Here is a 21,090-nt window from a genome sequence, read left to right as displayed (position 1 = left end):
AAACCCCACATTGGTAGAGGGGCATCGGGCTCAAAAGTGGCATTCACTCATCATCGATATTCTTGATCCATACTTCGAGGAGTCGACGGATTAAGAGTACAACGACTCTTAGGGCATTATGATTCAAAGGGTACTATATCATCACTCAGTTACTTATTGAATCCGTTCTTCGCCCATTTGATGTGGGCGCGGAACACAGACTACTCCCGGAGGAGCTGTTGACGCTGTGAAATCCGTCATCAAAGAAATAATGCAATTATTAATAATGCAATTTCAGCAATATCCATGCCGCCACAAATCTTCCCGTTATTGTCCACGCTTTGAAGAAAAAAATTGAGATGGATATAATTTCGGAGCTCAACTGGCATTGTTGGTCAACCGTGCGGAAATGTTGGACATTTATGAAGTTTTTTTGTTAATGTAAAACTTCAACTGAATAAATTTTTTTTTAAAATTATTTCCTGCGAGATATCCCAATTTCTTTTTCATTTGAGCAATAACAGCGAAACATAAGTTTAACAAATTCGAATACAAATATGATGAAATATGGCATAAAAATGTAAAACTGTCTACTGGTTTGGCAACAGTTTACAAAGACTATCATACTGAACCACATTATGAGTATATTTCTATCTATGAATAAATATCTATGAAGAAACCTATATTAATCACCGTCGTCATCTAGTATACTCTTGGTTAGTAGTTGGGAGCAGCCAGGGCTTCCACACGAATGAAGTATGTGAGTATTCTGTTTTTATGTTGACAGTTTAAAATTATATTCATTTTAGAATCTCACAGCTGTAATCACCTCTCCACTCTTTATTTTGTCTCATAGTGTTCAGTTTTGTAGAACATGCACATAAAACTTATAGTTTCCTTTTTTTAGTTGACAACTTTTTTATATAAGACTTCCCTAGTATGTTACGCATCCCCCAGGAATTGCATCCTTTGCGAAATTTTAACGATGTAAAAGTCCTTTTTGATTCCATTTGTAAAATTATTATTATTTTCAGAATAGTTGCATTTATTGGAGACAACCATATGCTCGAGGAAAAAATCAAAATCGGGAGCCCAATGTCTCAACCTAATATTTTTGTATAATTAAGAGGCGTTGTCTGTAAGATGAGGATTCCTCTTGGCACAGTTGCAAAAAGTTGTTTCAATCCGAACTCTTTTTACAGCATATATACCCCTATGGTAGTGATTTATAAAAAATATGTCCCCAGTCCCCTATGACGTCATCATAGGAAAATATGCCCAATAATCGACTTTTCACTCAAAAATTCATAAAAATTTCAATTTTTTAGATAACATCGGGAAACTTTCGCAACATGTTAGAATTGTTTTTGGCTACCTCCACACAAATTTTCGGCACCCCAGACAGCCCAGAAACCGTTCAGATAAATTTCATTTCCATGTTTTTTCAACTTTTCTCAAAAAATTCCTCTAGAAATCCTCAAATTTCAATTCGTATTCGAATTTCCCGCAAAAAGTTCTACTAGGCCCAATAAAAATCATTGAAAAACAGGAGAACCTTTTTGAGATATTTTGATTTTTTCAAAAATCACATAAGGGTCCCCCCTTACGAAAATTTTTTTTGGCAAAAAAATCTTTTAAAAAATTAGCTCCGAAAATAATTGGAATATTGATAAAACCATTGGAATAAGTCACTCACAAAATATTAGATCTCAGAAATGTGTCTGAACGGATTCAGTTTTTTTTTGTTCATCCAATCTTTTTCAGTTTTTTTCCGTTTTCATCAATAATTTGTACAGAAGTCCTTAAATTTCAAAGCATATTCCAATTTCTCGCAAAATTTAACATATGATTCAATTAAAATCATTAAAAAACAGGAGAACCTTTTTGAGATTTTTCCATTTATTTCAAAAATCACATAAGGGTCCCCCCTTATGAAAGAAAATTTTTATCGGAAAAATATTTAAACTCTTTTTTGATGCAAAAACGTTGAAAACATTAAAAAAAAGAGTTTTTGGTATTTTATCAATGTTTTCAACGTTTTTGCACCAAAAAAGAGTTTAAATATTTTTCCGATAAAAATTTTCTTTCATAAGGGGGGACCCTTATGTGATTTTTGAAATAAATGGAAAAATCTCAAAAAGGTTCTCCTGTTTTTTAATGATTTTAATTGAATCATATGTTAAATTTTGCGAGAAATTGGAATATGCTTTGAAATTTAAGGACTTCTGTACAAATTATTGATGAAAACGGAAAAAAAACTGAAAAAGATTGGATGAACAAAAAAAACTGAATCCGTTCAGACACATTTCTGAGATCTATTATTTTGTGAGTGACTTATTCCAATGGTTTTATCAATATTCCAATTATTTTCGGAGCTAATTTTTTTTGAGATTTTTTTGCCAAAAAAAATTTTCGTAAGGGGGGACCCTTATGTGATTTTTGAAAAAATCAAAATATCTCAAAAAGGTTCTCCTGTTTTTCAATGATTTTTATTGGGCCTAGTAAAACTTTTTGCGGGAAATTCGAATACGAATTGAAATTTGAGGATTTCTAGAGGGATGTTTTGAGAAAAGTTGAAAAAACATGAAAGTGAAATTCACTTGAACGGTTTCTGGGGTGTTTGGAGGGCTGAAAATTTGTGTGAAGGTAGCCAAAAACAATTCTAACATGTTGCAAAAGTTTCCCGATGTTATCTAAAAAATTGAAATTTTTATGAATTTTTGGGTGAAAAGTCGATTATTGGGCATATTTTCCTATGATGACGTCATAGGGGACTGGTGACATATTTTTTATAAATCACTACCATAGGGGTATATATGCTGTAAAAAGAGTTCGGATTGAAACAACTTTTTGCAACTGTGCCAAGGCCCAACACAAACATTCTCACTCTTACAGATAGTGCCTCTTAAATTAATTGTTATCATCATATTATGTAAATGAATATGTATTCGTAAGACTCCACCTTGTTGATTTAACTGAAGTTCCAAAGTAATAAAACCCTCTCTAGAGTTTTTCACTGATAAAAATTTCTTCTAAAAATAGAATCCAAAAAACTAATTTTTGCTTTCTATAGTCGTTCTTATCATTTCTTCTAACACAATGAGAAAACGACAATGGAGTGTAATCAATTACTCTCATGGTCTCCCTCTCCAACCACTGTCCCGACACTAGTGGCTCCCTCTCTCTCATTATACTTTTCGTCGGCGCCTCCCTCCTGTTATCTTATCAGTTCATTGTCTTGCCGTCTTCAAAATGTTTCTCATGAAACTTATTTTTTATTTTTTATGACTTTCAAATAACCACTTCATTTTTTACTCTTATTCCTATAGCCTATCCCAAGAATGTTGAGACCGTGTGTAGGTTTCTTCTTTTGGATATTGTAACTTCTGATTTTTACAAAATTCTAATCTATTATATTTTCTTATGATGTTTTTGGTGAAATGTAAGTTTTTCTGAAGGACTTATATTAAAATCCACTTTCATTTTGTTTTCAGACTGCTGGGTTCCCCAAGATTGTTGAGACCGTGTGTAGGTTTCTTCTCTTGGTTATTGTGACTGATTTTATTAAAATTCTAATCTATAATATTTTCTTATGATGTGTTGAAAAGGTGAGTTACAGTAGAAAGTAGACATCGTATTCTACTTTTTTCAGATTTCTGAATATCCCCGTTGAAAGAATTGGGGAACGCAGCACTCCCCTCAATTAACGTACCTTTTCTTTTAAGTAAGTTTTTCTAAGTGATAAGTATTGAAATCTACTCTTGTTATTTGCAGGTTTCTGTACATTCCCGATTCCTCTGAGAATAAAAGGTTTTTGGTGACACACGACTTCGGTGACTGTTTCCTCCCAATAAATAGCGGAATACCTTTGTGGATGAAATTTGAAAAGTAAGCAATTTTATAGTCTTGTACTTTTACCGGAGAATAGTAAAGTGTTTCAGATTTTCTATGACGTCACTCTACACTGCAACAAAGTCAAGATCAACTCGCTCGTAGTGTTCAAGACCACGAAAATGTCGGGTAAGTAACTTTTGTTAATGTAAAGCCAAATTTCATTTGTTTTTTTTTTCAGCTCACCAGGTGTCCTCGTTTTGTGGATGGTAAATATGTTTTTGGCGACGCAATACTCCCCACCATTAGTGGGAAACCTTTATGGATGAAATTTGAAAAGTAAGATTTTACAATTTTGAATATTTACTGGACGTATTTGAAAATATTGAAATATCATTTTTCAGATTGTTCAACGAGACGGCCAAAACCAAGGATCTGCAACAAGAGCGGCACGTGGAAGAACTTCTGCTGCTTAAACTCTCAGCATTTTGTTATTTTTGCATTATTACTCAAACAATTCAATAAATAAATGACTGTAATAACTTCTTTCGATAACAAAACAGAAAAAGAAATATTCACAAGTATTAAAAAATGTGATGAGTGTATCAGTTGGGTGATTGTCCCGTTCATTCGAGGATTGTCCCGTTCATTCGGGGATTGTCCCGCTTGTTGGCCATTGTCCCGCTATTATCGAACAGAGCCAGATTTTTTAACTTGGAAAACAAATTATTTCTTGCAGATAAATAAGTCAAATTGGTCAACACACGACCACAACATCAAACAATTCTACTCAATTAGTAATTAATAAATGTTTGTTCATTTATTCTAATAAATAATAATATGTGAAAACTATGTGTTCTTGTTTTTTAATTCATATGACGAAAGCTTCGAGTTGTGGATTAGATATACTAACTAATTTTGCAGTCAATTTTTGAAATTCTGGAGTTATTCTGATAAGAAAAATAATCATTTTATTAAAAAAAAACCAATCAAGTCAAGGGACACCATCTGATGAAACATTTCTATCTGGTTTCTATCTCAACTGCTTCCTCTTCAAATATAATTTTCTCCGTTTCCACACATGGTCCCCACAGGTCAAAGGTTTTCAATGCCTTGAGTACTTTCCCACTGTTCATTTTACTGTCGAGAGCTTTGTAGCCGGTGATTGTTGCACTGGTAGCGGTTATGTCGATTTTGGAGAATCTGTAAAACAGGAAATTGATTTGTGAGTGGTATGAATTTTCAGGTTTTTTACAAACATTCTTTAAGATATACCTGTTATTGGGTACGCTTCCAACGTAAACAAACGGAGCTTTCGTTCCATTAATGCATTCCAAGGTGGCATTATGATTTGGGTGCCAATGAGCATAAAATGCTCCGATTTTAGGTACTATTTTCTGATTAGCAAAATAACTCTTTGTACTCAATATCCAGTTTGTAATCATCTCTCTAATCTTGGGAATGTGTTTTTCTTCACATTGATGCATATTCAGTAAAATTGGGTAGGAAGTACTCTGAAATTTTGAAATGGTATATTATTCAAAGGTGTAACTTACTTTTAACTCGTTCAATTTATTCTTCAGATAGATCTCCGGTGTTGAAATATTCCATTTCACTAAGAAGGAAGTGAAGCTCACACTGTAGTTGACGGCATTATTAAGCTGGATGACGTGAGCACAAATTTTTTCTGAAATGCAATTTTTAAGTTGTATAAGTCTATTTTCTAACAAAGACCTAATGTAGAACAAACTAGTTTTGTATAAGCCAGACTTCCACTAATTTCTAATCCATGCCTTGACGCTTTTCCTTGGATATCTGCGACAATATATTTGTTTCTCACGTATTCCGTGTACCTGGATAAAATGCTTTGATTTTGTCTATTTAACGAAACTTGTACCATGAAAGCATAGTATGAGCGCAAATATTCATCTCGCACTCGTCAAAATTGTCCTGATAATCATGGTTACCCAACCCAAGCAGGAAAGGAATGGAGAAATTGTCATACCAGTACTGCTGGAAATGTAATAGATTTTTTTGTTTTTTTTCAAGGACATCTTGTTATGATTACCCTAAACTCATGCAATTGACCTACTAGCCCGTATTGAGTCAAATCTCCGTTGATGATGAGTGCAGCTGGTTTCTGATCCATACTGCTTAGAAGAGCATCTATTGCTTGCCTCTGCACACGATTTGAAAATCTGCTCTCTAGTCTCCTACAATATTCTCGTCCTTCCAGTAGAGTGTCGTTGATTTCGGCATGATTGATGAAGTTGAGTCGCTGAAAATAATTTAATAAGATCATTAACAGTAAAAAAGTGCTTCTCCACAAATTCACCTTGTCCAGGAAAAACTTTGGTCGGAGAGTATCGGTTAGCGACTTGCATTGAATGTTGTCTTCATCACAAGCAAAATAGAACTGTGTGTCTCCCATCAGCAATAAGGAGAGGGTATCGGTGAGCATAGGAGAAGAGGTTGAGTTTGTCAGAACATATTTGGAACCTTGAAGAATAACATATGGGGTCATGTGATTTGTTAAAATGGAATTACCACTTGATTTAAAATGGCTCCTGGCAAATGCGTGTATACTGCTGCTCAGCAGCAACAGAATGATTAGCATAGTAAAAATGTTCAAGTCCAGTGGTCAATCTGTTTAGTGATGTACAGACTTCTGAAAAACTATGAATGTTTTCGAATCAATGAATATTTAAGTCAATCCGTTCGGTGGTTTTATCAGAATGAAATATTCAGATATAATCATTAGTTTTGATTCAATATAAAAAGGATATGGCGATAATTGTGTTTCTAAATGTTTAGATTCTCTTGATAAGGGTTCTGTGAATAATTGCGTGGTACCTGATGAATGTTACAGGTCAAAAGTTGATCGCGTACATACTACTGATACACTCTATTGTACACGTCATTTGACCGATATTCATGATCACCATACGCGGTTTTTTTTCGGATTTCAGTCACAGTTGTTTGCTGCTGACTCACTACTGTAAATCTATGACCTTCTACGAGTTTTCAAGGTTGCATACATACATAGTATTGATATATTTTTTATTTTTTAATACATTTCTAATGAAAATAAGTTTTTGAACTTGTTCTAACCTGCTAAACTATTTTACGGTATTTCACTGTATTCATTTTAAAGTTATGACATGCGGACTAGATCTGATTCTTTAGACTAATGGCCTTCTAAAAACGGTGAAAAACTTGAAGGGACCTGATTTGAATTTCAGTGCGGAATCTGGTAAAGCAATGTGAAAAAAAACCAAATAGAAGAGCTCAAAACTATGAAGCTCGCTTTTTGTTCTGTTCTTCATTTTATACGGACAACTTTGTTTTTTGTTTGTTTTGTTTACGCATGTGGCAAATCCGTCGGTTGTTTCTTTTGTACATCATATATTTTGAAACGCGTTCGAAAGATTAACAAATATTATATTTTTTAGATTTTATTTGGAAAAAAAAGTATTATGAAAACATTAAATCTAGAACAGGTCTTTTAACAATAGTTTAATTAAAAATGAAACAATATTAGGAAAGATGAATAACGAAAACAGGAAAACGGGTTGATCGTTTGGGCTACAGATAAAGTAAACAAGTACAGAGTATAGGATCGTATGCATATAGGTGGAAAATAACATGGATAAGAAAAATAATGGATTCAACAAATTGAGGATGAGAAAGAAAACCGGGGGGAGAAAACATGATAATGTTAAAAACAAGTAATGAAGGTATTGAGGAGAGTTTCCAATTTGGATGGGGGGAGTGGGGAATATTGCAGTAATAGCATTTCATACTGGAATAGTTGATATCAAAAAATTGGAGACGGAAGGATGACAACAAATAGAAGACATGGGGCGTCGTATGGATTGGGAAATGTTAACATGACAACTTAATCTGGTACAATAGGTGGGACCACTAACGACAATAAAGAAGAAGGAGTGGGGGATTTGAGTTGGCGATGTCGAAGGGAAACTAGGGTAAGAATTTTGAGGGGGTAAGATAAATATAAAATTTTACATCGTTGTAGGACATTACATGTATAGAGACGGAAGAGTTAGAAAGAGAAAGAGAGAAAGAGAAAAAAAAGTTACTTATATTTCACACTAATGAGAAAAAAGTTAACTTAAGAGGAAGGAAAAAATGACGCAATGAGTGGAAGGGGTATTGAGGTTTGAATTGAATATAAAATGATAAATCGGAATATTAAAAAAGGAACTAAGTAACTAATAATAATCAATTCCTTTTGTGCCTTTTGACAGTCTCCCCAATTGTCCTGGTGAATACTTGGGGACAGTACTTACCTTCATACGTTTGTCTGCTCCTCAAGCTGCCCACTACACCATCATGGAAGCGTGGCTCCTCCTCCTCGTCTTCTTCATTTTCTTCATCATTGTCTCCAGCTGCCTCCGGCACATCCATGCCATCTTCTTCCTCCTCAACCTCCATTTGTGGATCATATCTACCTAGCTCGAAACCATCGAGAGGCAGCGGCTCCATATCATCCAAATCATCAAAAACGGGTGCATCATATCTATAATCCAAGTCAATGTCGATTTCCCGGTCGTCATCGTATTGGTGCTCTTCGTTTTCGATTTCTCCAACCATCATCATATCTTCCTGATCCTCCATTCTGTTCTCTTTGTCATCTTCCTCCTCCTGGACATCCTTTCCATCGTTCACATTGTGGGCCATAACCGGATTGTTGGCAGCAGGGATGTTCTAAGAAAGAATAACATTAAATTCAATCTTCAATTTGAAAAACTGACCGCAGTGTCCTTAAACTCAAGCAAAAAGAATTGCACTGGTTGGGCGGTCCAGGACGTGTTGTTTTTAAATCCCTTGAATATTTCTTGCTTTGTTGCTCCTCTTAGGCCTGAAAAAAAAAGAAGTTTATTTTTCCAACTATTAAATAAACTCACCTTCTTGGTATTTCTTGTTATTTTTCATCCTTTCGCCAATAAAACTTTTGGATGAAATAATCTTTGGTTTTTTGGGGCATTTCATGAAGATGGCTTCCAATTTGATGTTCATTTCTTCATCAAAAATGAAATTATTGGTGTAGATCACCGTTGCCTCCAAAATTGTTTTTTCCCATTTTGGATCAAAGAAGTTTCCCTTGTAGAGCGCAATCGGGCTTTTATTCTTTCCATGAAATTTCATCACTCTGTAAGTTTAAAGCCTTATCTAGATTGAAAACGATAAAACTCACTCTTCGAAGTTAGCCTCCATTTCTTTGGCGTATGCAGCTGGTGCGTCTAACAATTCGATCCCAACAGCTTGCTTTATTTGGCAGGCACCAGCAATATAACACACTGTGTTGCCTATGCCGGAACCTAAGTCGAGAAAGACGTCGTCGGGGCCCATATTCAGTTTTTCACAAAACTGAGCAAGTTGGGCGGGCATCACTTCGCCGTATGTCTGAAAATAAAAGAAGGTAAGTTCATAATACTATATGTGGATAAACATCCGTAACTTGTTGTTATAGCTAAACCTCAAGGGAAAACATTTAAGGCACCGTAAAAACTGTATTACAACGGCATGCAGTGGTATTTTTCAACTACCTCCAATGAAATTTCGGGGTATTGTGACTCTTCATAATTCACTAAACAAAAAATGTTCCAGAAATTCTGTTTGCCAATCTAAATTCTACGAATCACGCGGGGTCTAATAATAATGATGGGAAATACCCGGGAAAATTATTTTCGTGGATTTCGAAAAAGGCCGTTATAATACAATTTTAACGGTAATGAACTAATACAAGAATTGCACATCACAGTTATTTTTCCAAGCGCGATAGTCTAAAAGAGTTTCTTTCAAAGTACTTACTTCATGCTTCTTCTTGTTAGCCAAAATAGAAGCATCCCGAATAGTGAGCTTGTACACCAAGCTCATTATGGCTTCAATCATCGTGGCATTACAATTGGCTTGGTTCCACAGTTCAAAATCGGCGGTGCGTGGGAGATCGGAAATGCTGCTCAACTTGAGCTGGTGGCATCTTTTGCTCAATTCGTTCATGAATTTTTTGAGGTTGTTCAGGGAACTATTTTCGAAACCACGTGGAACTTTCCACTTCGTCATATTGAGAAGGCCGCTTTTATCCCTGAAAATGAATAATCAGTCTTTAGACTATTTGGTCATAAAATAAACTTACTCCTTGATGTACTGGAGAAAAACTGTGAGGAAGTGACTGTCTTTCTCAGAGTTTATATCTTCTCCGAAGACGTATGGCGAGACCAGTATTTTTTCAGAAGCCGGGGCGCGTGTTCTCAAAGTACGTTGAAAGGAACCGGACGACTGAGCGATGACGGAAAGTTGGTTGGAATTAGCACTCATCATTTTCTTGTTGTTTTCGGTCTGGAATCAAAACAAAAATATGTGTGGCCATTTTGAGGAGTTATTGAAAAATCAATTCATTGACAGTTGCTTAATTTAATAACAGCCCCTAGTGTTTCTCCAATGAACACTAGCCACATATTAATTCACCTACCAAATCGACCTGCGGGGAGTTTCACCATAACAAATTTTTGCAAAAAAAAGAAAATTTATAGATCCCCGTTTTGAGCCGTAAAAGTTTTTTTTCGATCAGCTTAAATTCACACATAAATCGGAAATAAGCATATATAGCAACTGAAAAAATACAGTAATAGATCTTCATTTTTGTAGTTGACACCTTTTTTGTACAGACACAAATCAATTAGTTATCAATCGTCAAAGAAATAATTGCGATTGTTGCTCTTTTTCAGTGCTAAAAGGAGAGGTTTTTGAGATGTTTACATTGACTGCCTGTAACTTCTTAGGATGTGTTTGTACAAAAAAAATTTCAACTACAAAAATGAAGCTCTACATGTGATCTGTATAGTCCATAAACAATTGATAATGTGATATCATCAGAGAGGCTGTCTCACATTCACAAAGTTGATCATTTTCAACTAAAAACTTCAGGGTTTTTTGTGTTTGCTAACGGAACACATTAGGCAATGATAATTTTGAGTAGAAGAGGAATTGAATTGAGAAATACGATGGTTATGAAAGACTATACTGCTCGTGAATAAAACTCTTGAAATTTCCCAACTTACTTTCTTCAAGACAGAGAAGAAATGAATCACAAATTTATCGAGACGTCGAACAGTGGATTTGTTGACGGATAGACGTTTGGTTCTGAAATTTTGAACGGTTTAAGTTGACATTCCACCGAATACATAAAACAACGAAAATAAAAAAATAGAGCTAGTCGGATGGAAATTACATCCTGATATCCCGCCCTATTCCTACGCTGACCGTAATCCCGAAAAAAATGGACACGGTGTGTAAAGATCTGTAAACCATTCTAAGCAGCAGGTGCAAATATAATCGTTCAGGGGTTAAATAGAGAAAACAGATATTTTTGCATTTAAAAGCATGGCAACGGCTACTGTAGCCAAATCCTCAAAAGTGAAAGTGTGTTGTGTTGCGGATATGGGTGAGCGTTTCATAGATGTAGTGGTGCAACCAAGTATTTTTCGATATTATCCGAGCAAGTAGTCACGAGAGTATTTCTCCGTTCCAACTGTAGTTCTCTTCCCTTCTACTGATCTTGGAGCAGAAGGAATCAGAGAGAAACAAAACACTAATTGTCGACTTTTGGATATTATATTCGAAAACCTTGTTATTTTACTTTGAAATGTGCTCAAATCCTAACGGTACGCTATGTTTGTGAGAAAAAACATTAATAAGATGAGAGGAAATAAAAACAAGAAGCAAAAACATTCTCAGAAAGGGAGAAGTGATTTCAAATTTGCTCCATTGCAAAAAGAAAAGAAAATGAAGGTGGAAAAGAGACCGTCAAACCTCCCCACTCCCCCAATTGCCTGGAGAGACCTTAAAGAGCCGCTCTGCCACCATGCCCGATTCTGACGCATCCACAAAATTACTCACTGATAAAAGTACCGCTGATAACTGTGGTGAGACAGATCTCAGGATTCAAATTTCTTTCTTTTTGGAGGTTCATTTTTAGAGGAATCCATGTAGACAAGAGAAAAGTTTCATAAACACTAGTGGATTGTTGAAAAAGAAAAAAACAGTATTTCCAGTCATGGTTATTAAAACAATTTACAAAGTTTATACATAAAATACTTCGTGGAACAATCAGGGATACCGTACCACCCTCTCTCCTCAAAGTTGTAAATCCTCTGTCTACACCTCAAGTTGTAAATTTTCTTTCTAACAGAGGTCACAGTTGAACGATAGAAGCCAGACTACCACCTGTCATAACATTCAATACTACTAAACAAAATACATAATGAACAATAGCAGAAACGGGAGAAATGTGGATAGTCGCTTGGCGACAACCTTGAAAAGAAAATGTATTCACTTCCTGAAAACATGTCATCAAAAAGTGTCAGGTACCATCAGTTTTCAGTGAATGAGGATGAAAAAAGTTCTCACAACCTCAAATTTTGAATAGCTGTTATGGACTTTTGTACCAAAAAAAATAACTACGCGTATTACAACAAGGAGAGTAATATGTATGTAGACATTTAATTGACAGCCGCTATTTAGCAGATGGGATAAGAGAGCAAAGATATACATGGTGTAGGTAATTGGGAAGTTGTGTAACATATTGGAATCACTCTAAATTAAGAAAATCGCTTAAAATTATGCAAAATTATGAATAATTGTTCTTGTTATTTGTTTAAAAAAGTCACCTACATGTTCTAAAAAATTCGACTGTAGAAATCCTATTGACAGCCGCTACCAAGCAGATGAGAAAAGAAAGAAAAAAATAGTAATTATTTGAACTCACCGCTTTGTATTGGTTGCACCGGTACTTGTGCGGGAAAACGTTTTTAGGAACGCGTGGGAACGGTCCGTCAATGGTCACTTGTTGACGCCCTCAATTGACAAATGTGTTGGGGGAGTTCACGTGAGGAGTGTTGATACCTGAAAAACTGTTTTAATAACTTTTGTTCTGATTGGATTAGGAATAAAAGCCCAAAAGCAGATAAAGTATATCCTAAGGAGACTAGTGATTCTAAAAGATTAGTGATAATGTACTACTACCATTACTATAATGGTCTCAATATGAGATATAAGGTCTGCTCGTTGTCGAAATATCCTCATGCTCGATTTTACATTTGAAATTCAGCATAAGGAAAGTTTTAAACTAAAACCCTAAAAACCCTATTACAACATTAACGTAAAACAATACAAAATCTTGGAATAATGACGATATCCTCTCTTCTTTCCTTTCCTTATATAGTGCCTTCCCGCCTTCCACCCAGTAGCAGAAACGGGACCTCCCCCTCTTTCACAAAGAGTTCCCGAAAGGTTTTCCCGACAGTATTTCCCGCTCGAGATGTTTGTCTACGTTTCCTTCTGTATCAGGGTCACTCTGCTCTCTTTTATTTTTGAATTTTCGAAAGAGACCGACGATGACACCCGCCTGATGAGTCTGCTCACGTGGCGGACCCGTAGGGCAAAGGGCAGAATACAGTAATTCTCTATGACTGAGTCTATGCATTGTCGAAAATGGTTTAAATCGAATGATCAATTCTCCCACACGTTAAAAATCACTTACAAAAACTGAAACACCCTCAAAGTCCCAAATTGGTATCAATGAAAAAAAGGGTAACAAGAAGGGTGCGACACTTACATTTTAAAACAGGCACATTTCAAGAGTCTGCTTCTGTTACAAAACTTTGTCGTTGTATACAAGTGCAGAAATGTGTAGAATAGAATTAAAACATTATTTTTGTAGTTGACACCTTTTTTGTAAGGGAGCTTACTGGCGAGTATAAGCAAAGTTGATTTGGCATTTAAATTTTTATGGTAAGAGTACAAGAAGTTTTGTAATAAAGGCAAAATTAGAAAATGACAAATCCCATACAAACATATTTGGATTTACCTGATTTATCTGTTCTCTTATCAGTTCTTACCGCAAGAGATCAATGAGTAGTAAAAGTTTGGCTAATGTAGAAGGAGATTGGCTAAATAGCAGGTCATCTAAATAGCCGCGCCAAGCTAAAGGTGCCGCACTGATTTTATGACTCTGAATGTATGAGCAATCTAAAGGCGCGGAGACATTTGATAATTTCGGGATGGTTTCTATTTTAAGCTTACTTTGGTGTGAACATAGTTTGTATTAAGACGTTTCCCCATACTTTCCAAGGCTAGGTAAAAAATTTGAAAAACTATGAAATTTGAACATCGGCCCCAAGTGACAAGTTTGATTTTCTTAGTTAAATAAAAGTTTGTAACAATGTTTCCCAAAAATCAAAGAAATTAAACAACTTAGACACAGTCACATTGCATCTGAGAGTTTTTTACATCTTGAATCAAAAAGCAATTACAAATTTACATAATTAGTGTTGGTTTCACGGAAAGATGCAAAATTTAAATGAGATAGATTCCACAAATATTGTACAAAACGTAACTAGGGCTACAAAACAAAAATATGCGCTGGGCATGCACGGTCCGCTCAAATCACAACAGAACTATTCTCCACTGAAAACACCAGCACCTATTCAAACCATTTTTTAGAAAGTAACCTATACCTTCTCTACCTTGCCCCCTCGTATTACCTCATCATATTCTTCATCCAAACACATAGAGACTCCCCCTGTGGTTGTTTCATAGATTCAAAGAGTTCCCGCCCGACGGATTAATTTTCCGACGTGGCAGACCATCAAAGGGGGGGGGGAGGGAAGAGAGGAGAAGGGAGACCGTGGTTTCCAGGGGTTATTTGTGTTATGCGTCCCAGACTCATTGCGCTTGTTCATCTGTATATACTACTACAAAATTCTGAAATGGTTATCTGAAAAGTTTAATTGCTAAAAAATTTAAAAAATTATTTATTAAGAAAAATATTATGTGTGTGCCAATGTGTGGGAATAAGTGAAAATAATATAAAGTTGAATCAGAATAATAAAATAAAAATGCCAGAGTAATAAAATGGGAGGCAAGGAACTGTAAAAGAAATTACAGTAAACGGCAATTGGAGCAATACAAGAATAATTTCAATGTGATGGGAATTATTTGAATCAGTACTTACTTAAAAAAAGAACAATAGAAACAATTTAAGCGGGTGAGACACAGTTTCAGGAAAAGTGTAGGTGGGAGATATAAATCTGCTTACAGTAAAACCTGCAGTTGGGGGATATGAATAGGCTTTCAGAGAAACCTTGTAACTTACATTAAAACCTAATAACATTCAGAAATGGCAGCTTGAAACGTTATATCTCGGTTTCAACAAAGATTGTTTCAAAGTTGTCAATTGACAAAATATTTATCGATATTTTTTGAATATTTCTTTGGTTGAAAATAGTTTTATAGCTGTGAAACTAACCGAGATATAATGTTCCATACTTTTTAATAAAAATTTTTTTTAATAGTTATTTATAATTGATGGATAGTTATAATTAAAATATGAACTGGGGGACAAAGCAACTAACACGTGGTCAGTGATAAATCACATTGCACCTCTTATGAACATCAGACCTTCTTCTCACCGTTTTGGTGTCCTCCGATTCAACAAACTCTCGAGGATTCCTTTTGAAACTGGGAAACTTTGAAGGGTGAGTATCGAAATGAAAAACCACCGGCGTGATGCATCTCGGACGGTATTCTTTGTGCCTCCTTTTCTTGATTTCCTCGGCACTTTGACATCTTCTGTGTCGCTTGCCCGTCTCGAAGGAATTTGCTCGCTTCCAGCCACTGAAGCGACTCCTCTTTTCTTCGGTGCTCAAATCAATGAGAGAGTTCAGGATTTTCTCTCTCATCATATCAAGAGTGTAGTTGGACGACGGGTGCCATGATTCCCAATCCGGGTCCACGTGTGCCTAGAAATGGGGTAAGACTTGCAATCGGTAATGAATGTATGATAACTTACCGGGAGATTGGAGAATCCGTCTTTCCAATCAAGGATTCCATCCATGAAATGCACGACATATGCTCCACAATCAAACATATTTTCCTGGACTGGCAGGTTTTTCATTGTTGCAATTTGTACTCGATCCGGTGCAAATTGTGCTGTTGGAGCGAACTTTGTTCCTTTTCGTGTTCTTCCTCCTAGATTCATCACTGCTTCGAAGTGGGCACGCAGAAATGTGCGAATCAGCTCTCTCATATTCTCGATCCGATACTGAATTATCGATCCCATTGGATCCATGAAGAAGATTCGACACGGGGGATGATTAGTCGGGTCTTCTTCTTCAATTATTGCTCCTCTTGGATTCAGTACAACTGTCAGCATCCAGTGGTTGTCGGCATTGATAGGGAACAGTAAGACCTTTTTGTCAAAAAGGTTTTCGGTTTTAAACCATTTATTGGTTGTTTCAGAGAGTTTATTTCTCGTATTGTAGTCGAGAGCAATGTTAGCATCAAGGTATTCCGGCTTTTTTTCTAGAATACAGGCAAAGAATAAGCTGTCCATGATTTTCATTTTTTCCTTTCTGAAAACAAGTAATTTGAATTGTTTCAAATCATTGTCATCACTTACTCTTCCTTTTTCACTTTTTCAATTAACAAATCGCCCATATTTGCGATGATTTTATCATTGATGAAGTGACTCTCCTCCAGCTTGAGTACATCATCAATAATTATGCCCTCCCGTTTTATCCAAATCGCTGGTCCGTCTTTTGCATAGTCCTCTAAAAGTGAAAATTGTCGGTTTTAAAATGCAAAATCCTTCTAGCGTCTAATTTTCAAAAAAGAAATAGGTCATACTCGATTTTTTTCATTCGTCATGACTTCCAAATTTTTGACAAAAGTGGTCATTGTTTTTCAATTTTCAATATTAAGACCACAAACCTGCGTTCAGTTCGGGCATTGCTGGTGGTGGCTGAATTGATGCGACTGAAACTGGCACCTCATGCATTGTTTGATCAACGTTGAAATTAGCTGAAATTCAAACATAATTGTTGTTTGAAACCGCTTTCGTTTTTTACTAACCAAAACTTTGATTATAAGCTGCGAATTGGTATTGAAACTGCTCATCACAAAATGCAAACTGGTCATCAGCTACTCCGAATAAATGGTTTATTTCCTTCCAGTTATTGTCCTGCAGACCAGAAATTCCTCCATCAACAAGTTGATAAGGCATTGGATTCTGAGGATTCTCCCCAAACTGATTGCTAGATCCTTGTCCAGTAAAATCATCCCATGGAAGTGTTGGATATGCTCTTGGCATCTGGCGAGGAAGATGCTGCCCTTGACCCAAAGCTCCACCCAGCGGTGGATAGTGTATTGGATAGTGTATTGGCCATCCGTTGTGAAAATGGAGGGATTGTGCTTCATTCGGAAGAAACTGGGTGGAAATAGGGTCCAACGTTGGTTGAGGAGCAGGTGGATGCTGATTCGCTGATGTTTGTGGCATCAGTGCTCCATTCTGATGTCCCTGAGTGACAGCACTCGATCCTGGCTCTGTCGTTCCAATTTGAGAACGCATCGAAATATTATCCATTCTCGCCGAGTCAGCATATTGACGATATGAAGGTGCTGGAAACAATCCAAACATCTGGTGAGGAAGATGTTGCACTTGACCGAAAGCTCGGCCCAACTGTGGATAGTTCATTGGCAATCCGTTGTAAAAATGGTGCGAATGTGTGTCATTCGGAAGCAGATTTCTCAAAATACCGTCCGATGTTGATTGAGGAGCAGGAGGATGGTGAATTTCTGATGTTTGCGACATATGTGCTTCTTTCTGATGTCCCTGAGAGACAGGACTCGCTCCTGTCTCTGTCGTTCCAATTTGAGAAGGCATCGGAGGATTATCGATTCTCAACGAGTCAGCATTTTGATGATATTCAGCCCGATTGATTGAGATTGCGTCCGTTGGCTCTTGATCCGAAGATCTTCCGGCTCCCGAAGTTCCAGAGGTGGACGGTGTCATGGCCAGTTGAGATGTCATCGAGTGAGTCTCAATTTTGACCGTATTATCCGTAGAATACGCTGGGCTCGAGCTTCTTCCAGTAACAGAGATAGCTTCTGTCTTTCCAATTTGAGAAGGCATTGGAAGATTATCCTCTCTCGCTGGGTCATCATTTTGACAATATTCCGGCCAACTAATTGCGATTGGGTCAGTTTGATGTGGACCGAAAGCACTGTCTGATTTCAAAATTCCAGAAGTTGCTTGAACGTTCTCCAATTGAGAGGGCATTTGAAGACTATCCATTTTCACCGAATCAGAATTCTGACGATATTCCTCGGAATTGATTGAGATTGGGTCAGTTTTGTCTTGATCCAAAGATCTTTCCGCTCCCAGAACATCAGATGTTTCTGGCACATTTACATGTTCAGAAAGCATCGTATGAGTATCAATATCTATCTGATGATCTTCTGGAATCGAGTTTCTTTCAGAGATAGTTGCTGGCTCTCTGACAAGTTGTCCTAACATATTAAAATTCGACTCTTGTCTCTCAACAACATCCACGATTTCTGATCCACGGCTCTGCTCCTCGGCAGACTTTTCGCGTTGATTTTCTTCATGGGACAAGAAAGTCGGACTTTGTGCTCCATTCAAAACAACTCCAGAGGTGTGTGCTAGTGGTGATGGTGGATAGTCAAACAGATCGGGCAGATCCTGTTGATTTCCGTCTTCAGTCCGTGAGCTGCTGGCACTGTCGGTCAAGTCGCTGTCCAGATTTCCATCAGAATCAGCCTTCGACACTCTACTCTTCTTGTCTTGCTTGTCCTGAAGGCTAGTTGAAGGTCTAGCTGCACTTTCTTTGCTTCCAGACCAAGAATCTTCCGTTTCCTTTGTCGCAGTTGCATCTGAAATGAATTTAATTATGAAATGGAACATCATTCTTTTATATAAAAGACAATTGGGCGTGGTCTGAAAGAGAAGAGAAACTGACATGGAATGACTCCCGACTGGCTCCACAAAATTTGTGATTTTTTTGGCTCATTTGATAGATTCTGCGAAAAAAATGATCAATCTAAGAGCTTTTCCGGTGACTGGACCTAATTTTTGAGATATTGAGATTTTTAGAAAAAACGGATTTTTTTCAAATTTTTTTTTTCATTAATTTTTTACTCTATGTTACTCTTCCAGTAAAAAAAATTTTTTTTTTGGTCATCTATTTTGGACTCTAGTGAAAAAACGGTACATGAAAAAGTTTTATTTTTACTACCATCGGAAAGCCTATAAAATTCTCTACAATTTACAGTCTTTCACTTTACTCTACGCAGTTAGTAACATAGAGTAAAAAATTAATGAAAAAAAAATTTGAAAAAAATCCGTTTTTTCTAAAAATCTCAATATCTCAAAAATTAGGTCCAGTCACCGGAAAAGCTCTTAGATTGATCATTTTTTTCGCAGAACCTATCAAATGAGCCAAAAAAATCACAAATTTTGTGGAGCCAGTCGGGAGTCATTCCATGTGAGCCAGCGGGCAAAACTGAACTGGCATGCTTTGAACAGCGACCGGGATAGACAGGCTGGTTTATAATAAAATTCATGTTTCCAAATGACTAAACAGGTTCAGAACTGGTCAACTATGTACTTGGACAAAATCACGATTTTAAAAGTGTGCACTGCTGTCATAACAAAAACTTCATTTTTGTAGTTGATCACTTTTTAGATAAGGTATCGCTAAAGAGATATAGCCAACCAACCAAAGTGACCGATTGATGAATCTCTTTGAACAGCGGTAGCTTTTCAGGAAACAACCATAAAAAATAGTTGTCAACTAAAAAAAGAAGTTTTAGTGATGATTAGCGTTGCTCAAAAACCCTTCTATTATGGGACAATTCGTAACACTAACAAGAGAAATATTTGAAGACGCGGCTTTCAAAAAATCTAATAATTTGGTTATAGGTACCTTCGACTACGGAAAATCCATTTCTGTGGTTCACCTGTGCTTGTAAGTTCGAAAAATGAGAACATATTATTTGCCGATTTTGATATTGTGAAAAAGCTTGACCATATGTAAAATTCGAGAGCTTATGATTCTGCTTGCAGAAACATTCAGCCGGTTTTGACGGCAGAAATGGTCTTCCCGTAGTCGAAAATGCCTACAACCAACTTTGTAGACCACTTGAAAGCCGCGTTTCTACACACTTCCCTTGTAAGGCACGCCAAATGTTAAAAGTTTTTCAACCTGCCCCTTCATTTGGCTTTTGTGGCATCACACAATTTTTTTAAAACAAAAATCGCTCATCTACTTTCCTAATAGCAGAGGTTTCTATGACTAACCGTTTGAACTTGCATCTGGGTATTGAGCAACTGCTTCTGACAAAACTGGTACGGCGTCTAGGACGGCGTCTAGAACGGAGTTTGGGACGGTGTTCAGAACGGAGTCTGGGACGGAGTCTGGGTCGTCGACTCGGACGTTGTCTGGGACGGCGGCTGTTACAGCGTCTGGGGCAGCACCTGGGACGGCGGCTAAGATGGCAGCTTGGACTGCGACTTGGACGGCGCCTAAGACTGCGGCTTGGACAGCGACTGGAATGGCGTCTAAGACGGCATCTGGGACGGCGGCTAATATGGCGGCCTGGACGGCGGCTTGGACAGCGGCTGGGAGGTCGGCTAGGACAGGGGCTTGGCCAGCGGCTTGGACAGCGGCTTGGACAGCGGCTTGGACACCTGAAAACAAATTAACTATTTTATTTTTAAAAAAAGAGGTTGACAAGCTCACCAGGTCCACGAGCTGGCCGTCTTCGACGCCTTCGTATCGTCGCCGGAGGATCCGCTCGGTTCCTGTTTCTTGCTCGGGATTCCCGAGCCTGCTGAGCGCTGGCCACCGCTTTTTTCTTGTCTCTTTCAGTCTGCCGCTGGTTTCGGCCGTTGGCAGAGAAGTCCGTTTTAGCTTTTTTCACCCGAGAAGCATCTGGAAAAATGATAAAGTTATTAACTTCATTATATAGCTCACCAATAGCCTCCGTAGTGTCGACCGCCTTTCTCTTTCCATTCGTTGCGGCATTAGATGTTGGACGAGCTAGGAGAATGCAGATTTTTTCGAAAACTACTGAGATTAACAGAACCAACTTTTTTTCTCATTCTTTTTGAGTGTCTTCTTCCCCGACGTTTTGCCTGTTGCCTTAGTTGGAACGACGCGTTTTTGCGGTTCTGCTGGATTTTGAGCAGGCTTTTTTGGACGTCGGTAGCTTCTAGTCTTCATAGTTTTCTGAAAAAACATTTGGTTATTGGAGATCCTTGAAACTGTGTGCACATTGAATTACACACCATCAAGATTACTGTTGTTGACTCCCCTCCTCCTTTTTGCTTTAGGTTTTTTTATTTTAGTGTTCTAGTCAGAATAGCATTGTAAAAGGAGGAAAGGCTGATAGATT

General features: G+C 37.2%; 1 protein-coding gene across 1 annotated transcript; it reads right to left on the bottom strand.

The window, feature by feature from the left end:
• Nucleotides 1-4,832: 4,832 nt before the first annotated feature.
• On the bottom strand, nt 4,833-20,918 carry GCK72_026032 (uncharacterized protein; the record flags this gene model as incomplete). The annotated part of the gene is made up of 22 exons (XM_053736618.1): nt 4,833-5,013; nt 5,086-5,324; nt 5,367-5,497; nt 5,545-5,663; nt 5,708-5,823; nt 5,879-6,088; nt 6,146-6,309; nt 8,121-8,538; nt 8,586-8,692; nt 8,739-8,983; nt 9,029-9,237; nt 9,646-9,919; nt 9,971-10,173; nt 15,306-15,635; nt 15,686-16,247; nt 16,295-16,445; nt 16,606-16,695; nt 16,747-18,567; nt 19,994-20,383; nt 20,436-20,627; nt 20,670-20,735; nt 20,786-20,918. 22 exons carry the CDS (start codon nt 20,916-20,918, stop codon nt 4,833-4,835), a joined length of 6,351 nt encoding a protein of 2,116 aa, XP_053580184.1.
• Between the last annotated feature and the right edge of the window lie 172 nt (nt 20,919-21,090).

This window comes from Caenorhabditis remanei, chromosome X (genome assembly GCF_010183535.1).
Source record: "Caenorhabditis remanei strain PX506 chromosome X, whole genome shotgun sequence".
In the NCBI taxonomy this organism is placed as follows: domain Eukaryota; kingdom Metazoa; phylum Nematoda; class Chromadorea; order Rhabditida; family Rhabditidae; genus Caenorhabditis; species Caenorhabditis remanei.
Note: the sequence above shows the minus strand (reverse complement) of the source record. Positions and strands in the feature narration are given on the sequence as shown.